A 17,370-nucleotide genomic window follows, 5' to 3' on the forward strand; every position below is an offset into this window, starting at 1 on the left:
AATTCCCAGGACACAAGTTAACCAATCACACACCAGCATTTAAAATAATCTTCAACTGGAAAACTGGAGAGGCCATCCTATTCACATGGAGTGTGTGTGTGTGTGTGTGTGTGTGTGTGTGTGTGTGTGTGTGTGTGTGTGTGTGTGTGTGTGTGTGTGTGTGTGTGTGTGTATGTGTGTAACACATGCGGCGTTAAGACACCCCCCACACCCCCCTTGCTCGGACACTTGAAAAGCACAAATATACATTTACAAACAGGGACACACATTCAGAGGGATGTCTCAGTTTTCATGCAGATTTTTCACTTAAGAATTTGTGAAAATCCTTAAATGTGTACTTAATGGTCACTTTCAGAGTGTTGTTATATAATCCCTTATTTCTAAACCCATTGTGTCTGAACATATGGGACACACAAAGACTTTGCAATACACTCTTGAACGACCTTGAGGATCCATTGATGCTTGCAGACATCCCATCTTCTCAAATATCTAGCGAGGAGACACACAGACACTTACTCCCCTTCCCTAATTACCGAGTCTCAAGGGACGAGACACTCAAGCAGCACTACAGTGTTTGGTTAGAGAAAAGGTCTTTCTCACCAGTTAGAGGACAGAGAGACAGACAGACAGACAGACTGAGGCAAAGGGAAAAAAAAAACAATAAGACAATGTTCAAAATACAGATTTAATGGACCTAGACACATTTATTAATAGCTTGATCTTGTTTTAGTTTGACATTTGGTTTACTTGCTAATAAAGCTACTTCTTTGTTAAAAAAAGAATAGTTATTTTGGGTAAAACCATCTATCTCTCCAAGAAGAACAACTTTTCAAACACCAACTTAGGCAAGGCAAGAGGCAAATGTATTTTTGAGTTATTCTAAAGGGTTCTGAAAGAGCAATATCAAAGATCAGTATCAAAACCAATTAATGATTCAGCTAAAGTGAAAATGTGAAAATGGTTTGAGTCGCAAAGTTTTCATGCAACACTGAAATTCTGACCCCAAACATCAAATGCAACAGGACATGGGGTGGTGGGGTTGGAGGGAACAAAAGGCAGAAAAGAAAGAGAAAAGCTCAGTGGCACAGAGAGAAAAATAATGTCATGACTGACGAGAGGGAGGGAAGAGAAAGAACAGAAGCTGACTTGGTGGACAGGGAGGGAGGAGGAAGAGAGATTATCTCTCTCTAATGGCTAACTTGTTGACAGCAACACTTTTCACCACCTCTATCTACACATCTAACATTACTATCTACCCTCCATGCATGCACACATGCGCACACACACACACACACACACTTTCTCTCCTGTTGCAGGGCTTATCAGCCCGGCTGTCAGTCTGCTCCACAGCTCAGGTGGGTTTCAGACTCTAAAACCATGAAAAGTGGAAAAGCGAACCGGAGACGTCACCGCCTCAGACGACCTCAGCTTTCTGTCAGCTCCTTTGCAGCCATCACATCACATGTTGAATCTGATAGTCTGCTTTCACATGCGCTGCCAAACGGAGAAACTCACTTCTCTTTGCTATGTCTGCCCAAACAAGAAAACGTGGGAAAGATTTCAAAGCAGTGTTTGTCTCGAGTTGTCTTCATGTTTGGTTAGTAATGTATAGTGATGAATCAAAACCATTTTACTATCTTTTCCTGCTGAAATTGAACTGAATTTTGAATTTCCTTTTTACGAATGTTTTTGGCTCTACTGAGAAAGACATGAGATGAATGCCCAGTGTACGTGAACGGCCACTACGAGTGCGTTTTCAGTAGTTTTAATGTAGACGGAGATCAACTCTGATACGCAGCTAAAACGCTGGTGTGGACGGAGAGCGTATTCATTTTAAAACAAAAACAAAACAGAGAAGTGTGGATGGGGCACCACAGTCACCATGATGCCTCTTTAAGTCTACTGATCTGTGGCTGTCTCACTGCTAAACAGGATAAAATACACACACTCACACACACAAGCAAACTCCTACATGAGAATGCATACATAAAGTCACAGCTTTGTTTCTCTTGTTAACAGCTACTTTGTATATATTTGAATAAATTTTCATTTTTGGTAATACCTCCTGTCAATAAAAAAACAATGTTTGTAGTCGTAGATCAAACAAAAGTCAGATATTTAAACACACAACACTAACTTTGAGTTTCCCAAAAAGCAATTATTATTATTATCATTATTATAATACAAAGTTATTGCATCTTGCATTTCTTGTCATGTCTGTACAGATGTCTTTACAATACACCACGTTAGCCTCAAACTACAAAATGTCCTCTATAGTTTAGTTCTTCCATGTATCTCAGACCACGCACAGCTGACCTCCGACCAGCAGCAACTAAGCCTATTCTGAACACAGTACACTCACCAATCACATATATCAGAATAATAAACATCTTCAATCTCTTATCCTCCTCCTCCAGTCACCAACACCATTCTGTGTTTATAATTCTTGTCATTATTATAGTCAACTTGTGTCCTGGGTCCTCCCAGAGTCACAGTCAGACTTGTGTGTCAGATGCCATACAGCCTCACATGAAGGCAGAGCAACTTCACTAGACTGAGAGAAACATTTGTGCACCATTTCGACCAAAATAGTCCTGGTCTCCACCGCAAAGCGAGAGGGCTGCCTTCATTTAGGCCGATTGGGTAGGCAGATCACACACACACACACACACACACACACACACACACACACACACACAGACTGCATTTCACCACTGTCATATGGGAGCCAACGTCATGAAATATGCCCATTCTGTAAGTAGACTGTGACAACGGAAACATTGTGGGGACGAAACGTGAACAAGTTCAAATGGAGCAAAGTCCAAAACCCAGTGGACCAAGTTTAAACCAACTTTTTCCTCATTGACTTCAGATGTGTGTATCCTGTTCAGAGCGTGCAAAACAACTCACAGCAGCGAGTATTAAAGCTCAGATCTATCTGAATCCAACTCCTTTCAACTTATTACAACTGTCAGGTCAAAGATGATAGCCTCATAAAATGACAGATATTAAATATAGTCAAATCACTGATAGGTGGTAAATCACACATCCCAAATCCCCGTCTATAAACTTGTTAAATTCAGTGTGTATTTAAGATGTAATAACCATCTTTTTCTTTGTGGTATCCGTTAGAACTTGTATTTCATAAAAATGTATTTAAAATGAATGTAATTCTTACCTGGTCTGTTCGAATCCAGTTGTTGCCCAGCTCTCCAGGAGAAGTTTCTCCTCCGACCATGCGAAACTCTCAAGTCAGGAAAGTGTGACTGTCTGCCCGGCTGGGAAACTACACACAGATCGGTGTTTTTATTGAAAGGAAAACCCTTCAGATCCCGCAGCAGCTGGCTGCAGAGCGATCGCTGTGTGATACAGATACAAATTCTTCCCAAGTGTCACTTTGTGGACACATTAGACGTCCTTCATGTCACTGCTCGATCACCTTCACAGAGCACCACACGAAAGTTCTTGTACGAGTCACAAAAAGTCGATTTATGAGACCGTACAGAAGTACAGTCTCCGGCTGTCAGTGCCCCAAAAGACCCAACATGTCACGTAGAAGTGTTAAAATAAAGTCAGAAAGCAGTGGCAAGCGCTCCTCGTTGTGTACGCCTGTGTGCGCGGTGTCCTCAGCAACAGGTGTCAGAAATAAAGTGAGATTTCTTCACGGCCATCACAAGTTTCCAAACGCTCTCCAACTAATTACGCGCGCAGGGAGAGGGAGGAGGGGAGGGCAGGCTGCTCTCCGAAGTTTTTACGCGTTGAGAAACACGAGTGAGAGAAGTTTGAGCCGCCGAGACGCAGCGAGGGGAGAGCGGAGTGAAACAAAAGAGAAGTTGAACTGTTTTTCATCCGTGTGACGACTCTTCTCTGCTCTGATGTGGAAACGGCTCGCCTGCCCACCGGCGGAGAGAAGGAGGGTTGTTTCACACAGAAACAGAAAGTGTGTCTATCGGCAATTTTCCAGACAACAGGGAAGAATCGAAGGGAGGTTAAAAACTGTGTCAGGAGTGGGATTTGAACCCACGCCTCCATTTGGAGACCAGAAGTCCCTGTCCTCAGGAAGGAGCTGATCCTTGAGTCTGGCGCCTTAGACCGCTCGGCCATCCTGACAACTGGGGAAGCTTCCACTCATTCTGAAATTTTGCAAAGTTAAGAACAAATAACTGTTGCCCTACAGTTATTTAATTTAGTTGTAAAATGAATTCAGTCTTTTCATAATTCTGTGAAGTCAGAGTCAAACAATTATTTCTGTATTTGAATCTACTTAGTTACCTATAGGTCTCCAATCTTAACACTGTTGCCAAGGCTTGGTGTATTTTGAGTTATGGGTAAAGAAATAAGACTCAGTGTTGCACTGTTGGACTAAATTGTTTAGTTAATTAAGCCATTTTCTTTTTTTCAGTCAGTAGGTACATCTTCATAGTGTTTTACTCACAAACAGAGGGAGGTGTACTCTGGTGTAAATTTATTTTAATCAAACCTGCATGTAAAAATTTTGTCAGGAGTGGGATTTGAACCCACGCCTCCACTTGGAGACCAGAATTCCCTTTATTCAGGAAGGAGAACACCCTTGAGTCTGGCGCCTTAGACCGCTCGGCCATCCTGACATGCTCTTCATGCTTAAGTCAGGCTGGACTTTATTGTAATTAATCTGGTTATTGCAGCAAAGTGATGATTTATTTATTTGAGCATTTTTCATTCTTTGTTTAGCTGACACCCCCCTCCTTTTTTCTCTACACTCTTAAAAACAACAACAACAACTCATAGTAACTCATAAAGTGAAGTGGGTATTTCTCTAGATGAATCCATTAAACTTTGTTGCATCTAATATTAGCATTGTTGCTAAACTATCTCTTTGTCCATTTTGTTTGTCAGGACATAGCAGATTGGGAGAAATTTTGTCTGAACGCAAAATCAGATTCGAGAAATTTAGAATATCTCCAGACATGTCAAGGCACTTTTGTGAATTTGGCTCTCAGAGCAAATGGTTTGTTTAATGTATACTCAACATCCCTCACCACATGAAATGCTTTTGCAGCAGTGTTAGCTAATCAGAAAGACAACCCTGTGTGTCATTCTTACAGGTACCCTTTGTTTCAGCAAACTAACACCTCCATTTAGCTTTTCAAGGAGAAACTGCCGTGTCAGGAGTGGGATTTGAACCCACGCCGCCACTTGGAGACCAGAAGCCCCTTTGATCAGGAAGGAGCTGATCCTTGAGTGTGGCACTTTAGACCGCTCGGTCCTGACAACTGTGGGAAAAAAGCTTAAAGAATAGGTAACACTAATTTGACCTATCTTGTTGTAAAAACACCTTTATGGTTTTGGCTCCACATCAAGTGTCTCTCTCTCCGTTATGTGTTTACTAACTATTGGTAAGAATTTGCCCTTGCTGCATAAAATGATTTTGCACCAACTCTGCTGCTTTAAATTGCTTCCAAAAGAAAAAAACGACTTAACTTGTTGTTATGCCGACAATCTGCTAACTGGTAATCAGCTCAGTACATTTCAGCTGTGCAGCTGACTGGACAGTTATTAATGATCATGTTTGCATGATTTTCGTCAGATGTTAAAGAAGTGATTTCAGCTTTTCAAGGAGAAACTTTTTTCAACATGAATTTACTTTGCAGTTAAAACTGTGTCAGGAGTTGGATTTGAACCCACACCTCCATTTAGAGACCAGAAGTCCCTTAGTTCAGGAAGGAATCGAACCTTGAGTCTGGCGCCTTAGACTACTCGGCCATCCTGACAACGACAAAAGACGCAAAAAGAATAGGTAACACTTATTTGTCCTATCTTGTCGTAAAAACACCTTTATGAATTTGGCTCCACATCAAGTTTCTCTCTCTCCCTTATGTGTTTACTAACTTTTGGTAAGAATTTCCCCTTCCTGCATAAAATGATTTTGCACCAGTGTTGGCAGATTCAAAATACTGTATACCAACTCTGCTGCTTCATATTGCTTCCAAAAGACAAAAAAAGAGTTAAACTTGACAATCTGCTAACTGGTAATCAGCTCAGTACATCTCAGCTGTGCAGCTGACTGGACAGTTATTTTGGGTACTTGTGCAGTTAATAGGCGCTTTCACACTGCCATGTTTTTCGTGAGGATTAAGCTAATATGCCGTCTCGCTGTGCTGAATGAAAGGTACTGAGCTGGAAAGGGGGGTGAGATTTGATCCGCTTCTGAGCAGGAAATGTGGATGGTAACAGAGCCGGAACGATGTCTGTGTGAAAAGGCACAGCCAGCATGCTGAAACGGGTGTGGTGCTTTCAAAGCTATTGTGTAACAAGTCACGTTGTTGTTGTTTTTTTATAGTCTAACCAACCTGAACGCTATGTACAAGCACACACAGTTGCGGGATTATGTCGGAATATTTTGTTCAGTATGAATGAGCGAGTTCAGCATATTGGCACGTTTATTGCCACGTTTATTGATAATGTTTGCATGATTTTAGACAACTTCATGTTGATATTCAAGGACAAACTAGTTTTACACCAATTTTGTCAATTTGGATGAAACTTGCAGGTAAAATCTATGTCAGGAGCGGGATTTGAACCCACGCCTCCACTTGAAGACCAGAATTCCCATTCCTCAGGAAGGAGTAAGTCCTTGAGTCTGGCGCCTTAGACCACTCGGCCATCCTGACAACTGGGAAGAAAAGCAAAAGAATAGGTAACACTAATGTGTCCTATCTTGTCGTAAAAACACCTTTATGGTTTTGGCTCCACATCAAGTGTCTCTCTCTCCATTATGTGTTTACTAACTATTGGTAAGAATTTCCCCATGCTGCATAAAATGATTTTGCACCAACTCTGCTGCTTTAAATTGCTTCCAAAAGAAAAAAAATGAGTTGAACTTGTTGTTATGCCGACAATCTGCTAATTGGTGATCAGCTCAGTACATTTCAGCTGTGCAGCTAACTGGACAGTTATTAATGATCATGTTTGCATGATTTTCTTCAGATTTTAAAGAAGTGACTGAAGCTTTTCAAGGAGAAACTTTTAATACACAGATTTTTTCAACATGGATGAAACTTTGGAGACCAGAAGTCCCTTTGTTCAGGAAGGAGCTGATCCTTGAGTCTGGCGCCTTAGACCACTAGGCGTTTTCGTAAGTCTGCATTTCTGCAGACTTTGCCTGAGGGAATTGCCCACAGTTCATAGCAGTATGACGTGAAACAGGGGTTACGTACTGTAACCCGGATTCTATGAGTATAGGCGCAGCCCTCTAAGTCTATCGCTATTGGGTTTACCCCTTCTGCGAATTTTAGTCCACGCCCACCCATAGTGTGGGCCTCTCCTATGTCCGCACCTTGTATATATACAACGGTGAGACCCAGCCTTCGGCTCCCAAATGCCTTTTCTTCAGCACTGAAAACCAAGGTCCAGTGAGGCCTTCAACTTAGAGGGCTGCGGCATTTATACTTGTGCGTCCGTGTGTCCGTCAATGTGCAATTACACCCACAAACGTTAGTCGGCAGTAGCGCTACAGCGTCAACTTGTTGGCCAAGCAGACTAACTTCCGGTTTAGCCCTCCGCTAACGTGAATGGGGGTAAAATTGTAAACGTGGTATAGCTTTTTCATATATCAAATATATTGATCCACTGCGTCGTAGGTGACGGCGTAGGGTAGATACATAACAGGACAGCGCTCGTACCAGGCAGAGGGGGGGAAGGAAAAAAACCTGAGAGGGGGATGACCTGCAACCGAAAGGAGCTTGTAATGCTTTTAGGCACGAACTCCAGGTTAGGGCTCAGAAGAGCTGAGTTGCTGTCACCCTGAATCTTGAACCAGGAATCTACTGCATGAAAATCAATTTCTCTGCCACTGCACCACTCATCCAGATAAGCCCATAGGGTTAATTCACCAGTAATAAACCTTCACACGTTTTGCTTTCAACACATTTCATTGGCATTTACTGATTTAGCTGAAGCTTTTATTTGATCAGCTCCAAGTCTGTGATTGGCAGATGCTCCTCACTCACTACAGTGTCACAGGAGTTGCTCTTTCAAAACTGAAAATACAGTATTTCACTCCTCTCAGGGTTAATAAACTCAGCAGCAGCTCCTGTGGAGTTGAGAGGCTGACAGACAGCATGACCTGTTAATATTGTTAGGTCTCATCTGAAAATATAAAGACACCGAACAACATTGATAATTAATATATAATGAATAATCACCTACTTATCAAATGGCAAAAACTTTCCTCTTCCATGTACATTTAGTGATTTGTCAGTTTTATCCCCCCCAAAAGAAGAAAATATTATCAATGTCCCCATATCCCCCAGACCTGCTGGCAAAGACAGATGCAGAGAGTGGGAATTGATCCTAGTTCTCCCACATGAAAGGCAACAGCATTAGCCTCTGTACTACAGACCCCACCCACACACACCTCGAAGATATATTCATACTTTTACTCGCACATACATATATACTCAGCTCGCACATACATACATATTCAGTTTGCGCATATATACATACTAACCTTGCACATACATAAATACTCACCTTGCAGATATATACATACTTACAAATGACAGTATGTATGAATGTGCAAGGGAGTATATATGTATGTGCGAGCGTGTTTGTATGTATGAGCAAGCAAAGTATTCAATTTTGGCCTAGGCGGCTTCTCATAGAAAGCAACCACCTTTACATACTTAGTTTATTCAACTATTTATTTTAGTTTTTGCTTAATGATGCTGTTTTGACCAACAATAGTGTATTAATTATTGACAAATATATATTGACATTTACCTCTCCTCCACTCTGTAGGGCAAGAGCCTTCAGGAATCAGGCAAAAACATAAAATAAAAAGTGTGCAACGAATTTCAGAGTCGTCAAGGTAATGTGATAAAGTGGCAAAGTGCTGTCCCGTTCCCGTTTACAGCATTTTGAGCCCTTGCAGCACCTTGCACTCAATCACTTTCCAAGTGATGTCAGTAAAGTCTGTGAGGGTTCAGGGCTTTGGGTTTAGGGGGACATTGGGATTGGGCCTAATGGTGCTTTCAGACCAAAAGTGTAGCGAGCGTTTGGGGTGGTGAGTTTACATACAAAGTCAATGCAAACACGCGTAGAGCCGCGATTTCCTGTCGGGCGGCACAGAGTGACGTGAAGGGGGCGGGGCCGGCGATGGCGATGCAAAGGCAACGCAAAGGAATTTGCAAGAGTTGAATATTTTCCACTCAAGCAACAAAGTGGCATGACGCTGAGTCGCGATAGCTTATCAGTGTTGATATCGTCCGTGCGTCACCGACGGCTTCAGAGCGATGTGTGGAGAGGGCCAGGCAGAGTGGGGGATTGAAAATCTGCTGGCCAGCTGAGAGCTGCTAAACTTGGGGGAGAGGAGCAGGGAGCAGCGCTGAAAGCTTTGGACAAATAAACACCCGTAGTTGGACTGGATTATGCTCTGACAACTATGGCGTTTACTCGTGGGAGGAGCGCGGAGTTAACTGCTTTTATTAAATTAGCTTTTTACTTTAGTTTTTGAGATTACAACGTTGATTTATCTTCCACTGGAGCTTTTCAGCAGCTAGCTTCCATGCACATCCGGTTCCAGTGTTGTTGTTAGCGTCATTAGCTCTGTTGGACTACGACTTCATATTTATTTAAAAACCGGACAAAACTGGTCATTACTTGGAGAAAAGAAAGCGAGGATGTTGAACTACCTGGTGAGATCAGAAAACATGTGTCTGTAACTTATTCCAGCTGTCATTGTACTTTGCTGTGGCCAAGTTGGCATAGAATAGCCCTGAACGATCCAAACTCCATTCAGAAAACAAACATTTTAGAAGTTGTTGTCCTGCTGTCTTGCTGACAGACCTGACAACGCATGAATTTATTTGTTTAACAAATCTGCATCATGTTGTAGTTATTTCGGCATCAGTTTGTTAACGTGTGTCACATGACTTACGTAACAAATTTAAGGTTCGGTAAGCCTGTTGCTGGAATGTTACTTGCCAACGCTCATAGGTATCGTTTTGGGACAACTGAAAATCAACCAATTTTTTCATTCAGTAATGAGGGCCGTGTCGGTTACTTTAGTTAATGATTATGTTTTTTGGATCTTAGAGAAATGCAAGTAGATTTTCAAGGAAAACTTGTTTTACAAACATGGATGAAACTTTCAGATAAAAGTTGTGCCAGGAGTGGGATTTGCACCCACGCCTCCATTTGGAGACCAGAAGTCCCTTTGCTCAGGAAGGAATCCACTCTTGAGTCTGGCGCCTTAGACCGCTCGGCCATCCTGACCACTGGGACAAAAAGGCCATCTGGACTTTTAAAAAGATCCTCTGTCATGTTGAATTTTCTGCAGGCGCTGGTTGTATTATACAGTGAATGAATCTGAATCTTATCTACCCCTCGCTTATTGGGACATGGCAGCTTGAGAGGAATGTTCTCTGAAAGCAATAAAAGTCACAGGAATGGACAGACGGAGGAGGACAAGGAGATAAGGGAAACGTCTTCAGTGTTGGTGGATGTTTGGACTGCCAGTGGCTAACAGTTTATTTTAGCAGCTCCACTCCTCTCACATTGTTTTTATTTCCTCTCAAAGGTTTTTCCTACTACTCACTGCCTCCTTCTGTCCCTTCCATCGTGCCAGTCTCTCCATCTACCCCTCCCTCCCTCTCTCCATTCATCCCTCCTACAGATCAGTAATTAATTTACTTTACGAACCATTTATTTGGGAAATAATGTCAAATCTGTATGCATAAAGTAAACATCCAAATCCAACAAGTAACAACTGCCTTTAAACCAAAACTGAATTCATTAATCATTAAGCTTAAAAATATGTACTGTAAACTGGATGTGTGTTTTAAGTTGAGCTTCTGTTTGTTTTGGTCTCAGCCCTCCCTCCCTCTGTTTTCTCTTTCTCTCCCTCACCTCTCTCCTTCTTTTTCTTTTCAGTCATGTGTGATGTGATGTGTGATGATTGAAACCACATCTACCCAAAGCCAACGCAAGCCGTCCCCACTTCCTCTGCAGTCACTCAAATTTTATTCCTCCTCCAGGTCCCTCGTGTGTCTCAGTCCTCCACTATAGACAGCATGTACGGAAAGCCAGGCTACACTATAAGTAGATATATTTTTTAACTACACACACATGCAAACGCTATCTCAATATTAAAGATTCAAGATTTCTTTATTGTCTTTCTACATTTCACTGTAGAACAAAATTACGTGCAAAGTTCAAGTCTCAAGGACATCTGTGTTTTTTGTGTTGTGAACCACTGATATCAGCAGCATCTTATCAACGCTCAGTCTCTGCAAAGAAAGGTGTGTGGTGTGTCAGTTTTACTGTATTTGTGGGGTCCAAAAACTGACAGCTTTGTAGGGAACAAAATGCTGGATCCCTGGAGTTGAAAAGGCTGATTGAGGAACTAAGTCTTAGTTTTAGCAAACTGAGTTAGGCATTTAGTTGTGATTGTTAAGGTCAGGGTAAAGGGCTAGGCAATGCGGGTCCCCACAAAGATAGTGACACAAGGGTGGGTATGTGAGAGAGAGAGAGAGAGAGAGAGAGAGAGAGAGAGAGAGAGAGAGAGAGAGAGAGAGAGAGAGAGAGAGAGAGAGAGAGAGAGAGAGAGAGAGACGAGAGATTTTCACAATTTTCGTTAATGTACATGTTTTTATTTCACACTTGTTTTGGCAATGTAAAGGTGTATTTCCCATGCCAATAAAGCCCCATTGGAGAGAGAGAAAAACAGAGAGAGAGAGAGAGAGAGAGAGAGACCCAAAAGAGTAAAACCATAGACTTAATATAGACATAATGTATTATATACAAACAAACTGGAAAAAAAGAGAAAAGAAACAGGATATGACAACGGCCGTGCCTTTGGATGTTAACCAAACTCTGATCTTGTAAAGAGACTGTCAATTAAACATCACAAAGAGAATGCAAAATGTTTTCCCAAAGACTTAATACTTTTGGGTTTGTTGTTTTGTTTTTTGGATATTCCTAGAGCTGTTTCATTACAACCCACAATTTGTTATACACTGTTGATTTCCAACAGTACACTCAAAAATCAAGGTCACTTTGTAGCTGACTGACTGAGTATACTTAATTTTTCCAGTGGGAATATAATGATGGTTTTAAGTATTTCGTTGTTGTCACAGGACAGGCCATTTTCAAGCTCTCTAAATGTCCAGAGCTTAATAAAAGGTGAATGTTTAGAAGACATCTTCTTTTGAAACTTATTTTTGTTCTTTAAATATGTAAGGGTTTTCATACTTCTTGTTCTGTAACTGCTGATAGCTGAAAGAAATTCTGAGCTACATGAGTCACAGCAGAGACAAGAAGATGGAATGATGTTTGGCGCTCAGTGGTTTTGTACCTCCACTCTTTCTTATCTATCTCTCCCTACCTCTCTCTCTTTCTCCATAACATAAATCAGGGAGTCATACATGCGTATCTGTTCCTCCTCCCCTTTCTCGCTCCGTCCATCCTTCCTGTCTCCCTTCACTGGCTTTTATTAGGACAGTAGATGGAGAAAGCAGAACCGATCTCTACACAAACCCAGGTACCGACACACGTACAAAGCGTTGCCATGTGTGAAGGTAAACACCTGCACATGTGCTACATTTACAGACTGTCAGGGAGTTGCTTCTCGGCGTGCCTGATGTGTTTTATTGTGTGAAAGAACAGAGCGACCCTTACAGCCTGATGATGTTTTGAAAATTCTTCACAGGGGAAGTCAGAGGTCGGGTCAGGGTCGAGGTTCAAGGTCAGTCGAGCTGGGTGGGTCTGTTAAACCAGATTTTCTATTTGAATGAGTAACAACGCATTGCTCTGAGCTGCTGCCATATGCAAGAAGGAAACATTAAGTGTGTGTGTGTGTGTGTGTGTGTGTGTGTGTGTGTGTGTGGAGATCTTTCTATAGCCTCTTTCCTGTGATTTTAATCTGATGCAGATAAATTGAAATCAGCTTTGTTCACCCTTAAACACACAGACATGTGCAAACTCCTACCTGTTTATATCCTCATATCTTTCCTTGGTACATATTTAGTACCAACATTTTTTTTTATTTACAGGTCAAGTTTAAAACGATTGGTTATTGGAAACAATGCATTTTGGATGAGTTGTTGGGACATTTAAGATAATAGTATTCGTGTGGCTGGACTGCGTGTGTGGTAAAGAACTGGAACAGGATGAGGCCTGGCGTATGGAGTAATGTCATTATTGTTGACGGATAGGAAAATTTTCCACTAGAGCCAAGATAAGAAGCACATAGTCTGCATATGAAAGAGGGAGATAGAGAACGATGGAAAGGAAGGAGAGGTCAGAAAAATTAAGGAAATGAAACAAAGGGAAAGATGTTCCAAGCTTTGTCTTTATCATTTGTACACAGTCATCAACAAAAACATTTGTGAGTGAGGATTAATCAGAGGGGTCACCAGACGATTAAAGGTATAAGAAAGAATGTTTCTGTTACACAAATTTATATTTATTTTCTAAGATGTTTCTTAATTGATTTTTTTTTTTTATCTTGTATACTTTCACTTTTTCCAGCCTATAAAAATCCTTCAAAACAAACAATATGAGAAAAAAAAATCCCACTTTGGTTAAAGTGCTCATATAAGGCGATACAACCTGTAATGAGGGGTCACAAGTAGACATTGCCCCATTTTAAGGGGTCCCACGTCAAAAAGGTTTGGAACCACTGACACAGCTCAAACCTGTCGAATATCCGACTTTTAGATATATGAAATGACTGTCCTTTCACAGTAAAGTTAAGATAAATCCATATTTTATTCTATTCTCTCACGGTGAGTCCCAGTCACCACCATTCCCAAGAACATAACACTATCCAGTATAAAACAGACGACTAACAACTGGATTTTACGACACAAACTCATATCTGACAGAGTTTCATTCCAAAATAAGAACCCTTTATCAAACACAAACTCTTCATGATCATGAAAGCTTTTAGCTAACTGGTAACATCAGAGGAACAAATGCACCAAACATCAGGCTGAGATTTCTCCTCACAGAGCAGTACTGTTTTGGAATTAAACTCCTCATTTACACCCATGTCTTTAATACACAGCTTAGGTGCTGAAAATTAAACCTTTTTTATTGGCCTGTTCAGAAAACCTTGATGGTATAAGACTTGGGTGTGCAGTGTAAATCCCCATCTTTAGGCTTTGTGTCCACCAGGTATTTCTTGTCAGATGAGCGGCACTAATCATTAGTACAGTATAATACTAAAAAAAACCTGTTAGAGGAGCATTTGATTGAAGTTGAAACAATCTGAACCTCTAGTGCTTGGTGCTGTAAGCGTTTAAATCATGCTACGGCTGCCAGCGCTGTGGGAAACATGCATCAGAGTGTCCTTTTCCACTGTAAACACCAAGAACAAGAAACTGATTCTGAGAAAATGATCCCAGTGGACACAGAGCTTTATGTAGGTACAATACACGTTCCCAATAACAGTTTTATGGAACAAATCTGTGGTTACTTGCAGGTCACAAAAAAAAGGATGACATATTATGTAATATACCAACTAATACATGACAATATTTTCAATTAAACAAGATTAGTGTTTTATATAGATTATCAAATGCAAAAAAATATATTGCAATCATCTTATATTCACTCCCTCCTTTTAATAAAGGAAAATTAATAATTAATTCAGACATGTTAATTCTAAAGGGATTGCCATGGGTAAGTGAGGGATTATCTGAACTCAACCTAATTTCAGCATTGACACCCTAGCTGAACATGTTTTTCTTAAAAAGGACATCTATACTGGTGTGTTTTTAATAAAGGGAAATATTAGTGTAGTTTGTGCCTTTCATCAATAATGGGAAAAGAAACTGATGTTTCTCTGACGAACGCTGTGTTTCTGTTAATTAAACTTCTCTCTATACAATTTACACATCTACGTCAAGATTACTGCATGTTGGGGCTTTTCATCAGATATCAGGCAAAACAAAGTAGGAAAAAACAATAAATGGAAAGAAATAGAAACCAAATGTAAAAAATATAGCAGCAAATGATGTAAAGAATCAAAGGCAGCTGAAATAAACACACTTTTGTATCTGAACCAATCAAATAACAATGTGGTAACAGCGTGTAAGTCTGGCATCAGAAACAACCTGGCAAGCTCAACTCAATTTCACCCTTTTTATACAGCTTGAAAATACTTTCACCCCATAAAATACATCAAGTCATGATTACAAATCCAACAAGCTGATTGCCTGGAAGGACACAAGATGGTCGCCGTGAAGCAGATGGCAAGTGCAGCGAAGGTTCCTTCTTTTCTTTTCGAAGTAGTTAGGGAAATACGTGTTTAATATCTCAACTAACATTAACTATTTCCAATTAACTTGTATGCCAACAAAGCACTCGTAACTGAAAAATGAACAATATTTCCCTTAGCTGGCACTGTTTGTTCAAAATTACAGCGGCTAAAGACAGTGCAAGAATATTTTTCAGTAGTGGTGTGATTTTTTTGTAGATTCCCTTCCCGTTTGTGGGAACAAGATGAGTGAAGAAGCGCTGGCGGAAGAGAAAGTCTTCATGCTCTTGTTCAACACTGATTTTATTTGTGTCAGGGGATTATGGGGGCCTTCTGGAGACTTCTGATGGTCCTGTTAAATGTTTGGAGTGTGTTAGCTTGCTTTCTGACTCTTGAGTGCTAATTAATGAATGTATGTCAGCCTGTGTATGTTTCTCTCATTGTGTGTGGATTTGTGTCAGCAGCTGTCCTCTAGAGCGTTGACGACTTGTTCCAAAATGTCGGGGCATCTGTCGGCGATCTGCTGCAGGACCTGATTGGCGTACTCCTGGAGCTCCGCCCCCTCCCTCTCGCACAGCGCTAACTCCGCCTCCAACTGGGAGAGAAAGAAAGACACAGAAAGAGGGGAGGGATTTTAGATATTTTAAACACAATCACCTAATGGTGCATCCAACATAGCAACATTATATTTAAGTTTAGGAAATACCTTTATTTGATTTCTTGCAGAGAGTTATGCTAGACAAGAAGATTGGTTCCACTCTCATGTCAGAAGTTGGTCAGCTTATCTTAGCATAAAGACTGGAAAGAGAGAGACACAGCGGGCCTGGCTCTGTCCAAAAGTAGCAACAACCGCCTACCGTGATTGGTTCATTTATCAACAAGTAACATCCTTCTTGTTTAACCGGAGTGTTAAAAAAAAACAAGCTGTGTTTTTTTGTGGGGAGTTTTCTGCCAGGGTTTTGTGGTTGAGCACATAACTTACACATAACCCCCTGTAAAAAAAAATAGAATTTTTGGTTTTACACTTTGGTTTTTGTACAGATTAATTACATGCAATATATTGGTGAACTAGTGAGCCAGTCTAGCTGTTTCCAGTTTTATGCCAAGCTATGCTAACTGACTTTGGCTTCATATTTAATGAACAAATATGAAAGGGGTTTCAATCTCAACTAACTCTCAGGAAGAAAGCAAATAAGCATATTCCCCAAGATGTAAAAGCAATTCCTTTAAATTCCATGTTACTATATGGTTCCTTTAAGTGAAAGATATAAATTTAAGAGTTTTAACTCCAATATCAGTCAAGCATACAAGCACAGGGAGAAAGACACACTCTACTCGCAGCCCCATGGATGATCAAGGAGCATGTTTTAAGTGACACACACAGACACACACAGACACACACATACACACACACACACACAGACACACACACACACACACACGCATATCAAACTGTAATCTGAAAACACCACAATGTAGTTCTTTCTGCCCATACAGACTGGAACATTTGTGTGAGAGAGCGCTGATGTTATTTTCTTTGGCTGCAGTTGAGCTGAGACGTCAAACCCAACTGACTTAATGACCAATACATCTGTATCAATAAGAGCACCACTCAAACAGTCATGTAACACAAGCCCACATTTATGTTAGTGTGTGTGTGTGTGTGTGTGTGTGAGGCCTGGGTCAGATATTGGCAAAATATTTCCTTGTTAAGTCTTAAGCTCCTCTCTCTGCTCTCATCTCTTAGCCAGCAAACCTCAGTGGCACTTTAAATTACAGTGGCTTTATTCATGTGTAAAACTGCTGTAAGTAATAATACTGTTAATGATTACTGAAATCTGCCCTATAAATGACAATACAAACATAGCTCCTAATCCATATATTATGTTGTTATTTATTGAAGAGAGTCTGTAAGAATTACTTTTACAATGTTTTCAGTACACGGTGAGTTAAAGTCAGTTTTCACACATTGCTTTGGCAGTACTGTACGGATTGTTTGTGTTGTAGTACTTGTGGTGGAAATTACATACTGGACGTTTACCAGGCAGACAGGGTCTAATGAAAGATGTTTTCAATTTGTCAATCAATGTAGGATGTGTATGGGACCTTGCTCAATACTAGAGAATGAA

The 17,370-nt window shown here is 40.8% G+C and overlaps 2 protein-coding genes and 4 non-coding genes across 13 annotated transcripts in view; all 6 read right to left on the minus strand.

The window, feature by feature from the left end:
• The window catches only part of wnt5b (wingless-type MMTV integration site family, member 5b), an 88,307-nt gene extending 84,152 nt beyond the window's left edge, over positions 1-4,155 (minus strand). The window contains exon 1 of one of the 2 annotated variants that reach the window (XM_038738964.1): positions 3,179-4,155. In XM_038738964.1, coding sequence (XP_038594892.1) covers positions 3,179-3,238 — 60 coding nt within the window. In that variant the 5' untranslated portion in view covers positions 3,239-4,155. The remainder of the gene's footprint in view (positions 1-3,178) is intronic. The other variant, XM_038738965.1, reaches the window with a different exon arrangement.
• On the minus strand, positions 4,000-4,110 carry trnal-caa. Its single transcript has 2 exons — positions 4,073-4,110; positions 4,000-4,045 (listed from the first exon to the last, which is right to left on the minus strand). It is a non-coding gene; the product is annotated as a tRNA-Leu (tRNA).
• Positions 4,156-4,496: 341 nt separating the features above from the next.
• Positions 4,497-4,607, minus strand: trnal-caa. Its single transcript has 2 exons — positions 4,570-4,607; positions 4,497-4,542 (listed from the first exon to the last, which is right to left on the minus strand). It is a non-coding gene; the product is annotated as a tRNA-Leu (tRNA).
• Positions 4,608-6,539: 1,932 nt separating this feature from the next.
• On the minus strand, positions 6,540-6,650 carry trnal-caa. Its single transcript has 2 exons — positions 6,613-6,650; positions 6,540-6,585 (listed from the first exon to the last, which is right to left on the minus strand). It is a non-coding gene; the product is annotated as a tRNA-Leu (tRNA).
• Positions 6,651-10,143: 3,493 nt separating this feature from the next.
• Positions 10,144-10,254, minus strand: trnal-caa. Its single transcript has 2 exons — positions 10,217-10,254; positions 10,144-10,189 (listed from the first exon to the last, which is right to left on the minus strand). It is a non-coding gene; the product is annotated as a tRNA-Leu (tRNA).
• Positions 10,255-13,312: 3,058 nt separating this feature from the next.
• Positions 13,313-17,370, minus strand: part of LOC119918310 (ELKS/Rab6-interacting/CAST family member 1-like) — a 139,146-nt gene continuing 135,088 nt past the window's right edge. For all 7 annotated transcript variants that reach the window (XM_038738974.1, XM_038738973.1, XM_038738970.1 and 4 more), the window contains one exon: positions 13,313-15,836. In XM_038738974.1, the coding sequence (XP_038594902.1) occupies positions 15,699-15,836 (138 nt within the window). In that variant the 3' untranslated portion in view covers positions 13,313-15,698. The remainder of the gene's footprint in view (positions 15,837-17,370) is intronic.

The sequence above is a fragment of the Micropterus salmoides genome, unplaced genomic scaffold, assembly GCF_014851395.1.
Source record: "Micropterus salmoides isolate LMB-PRFRI ecotype aquatic unplaced genomic scaffold, ASM1485139v1 Ms_hic_scaffold_23, whole genome shotgun sequence".
NCBI lineage: Eukaryota > Metazoa > Chordata > Actinopteri > Centrarchiformes > Centrarchidae > Micropterus > Micropterus salmoides.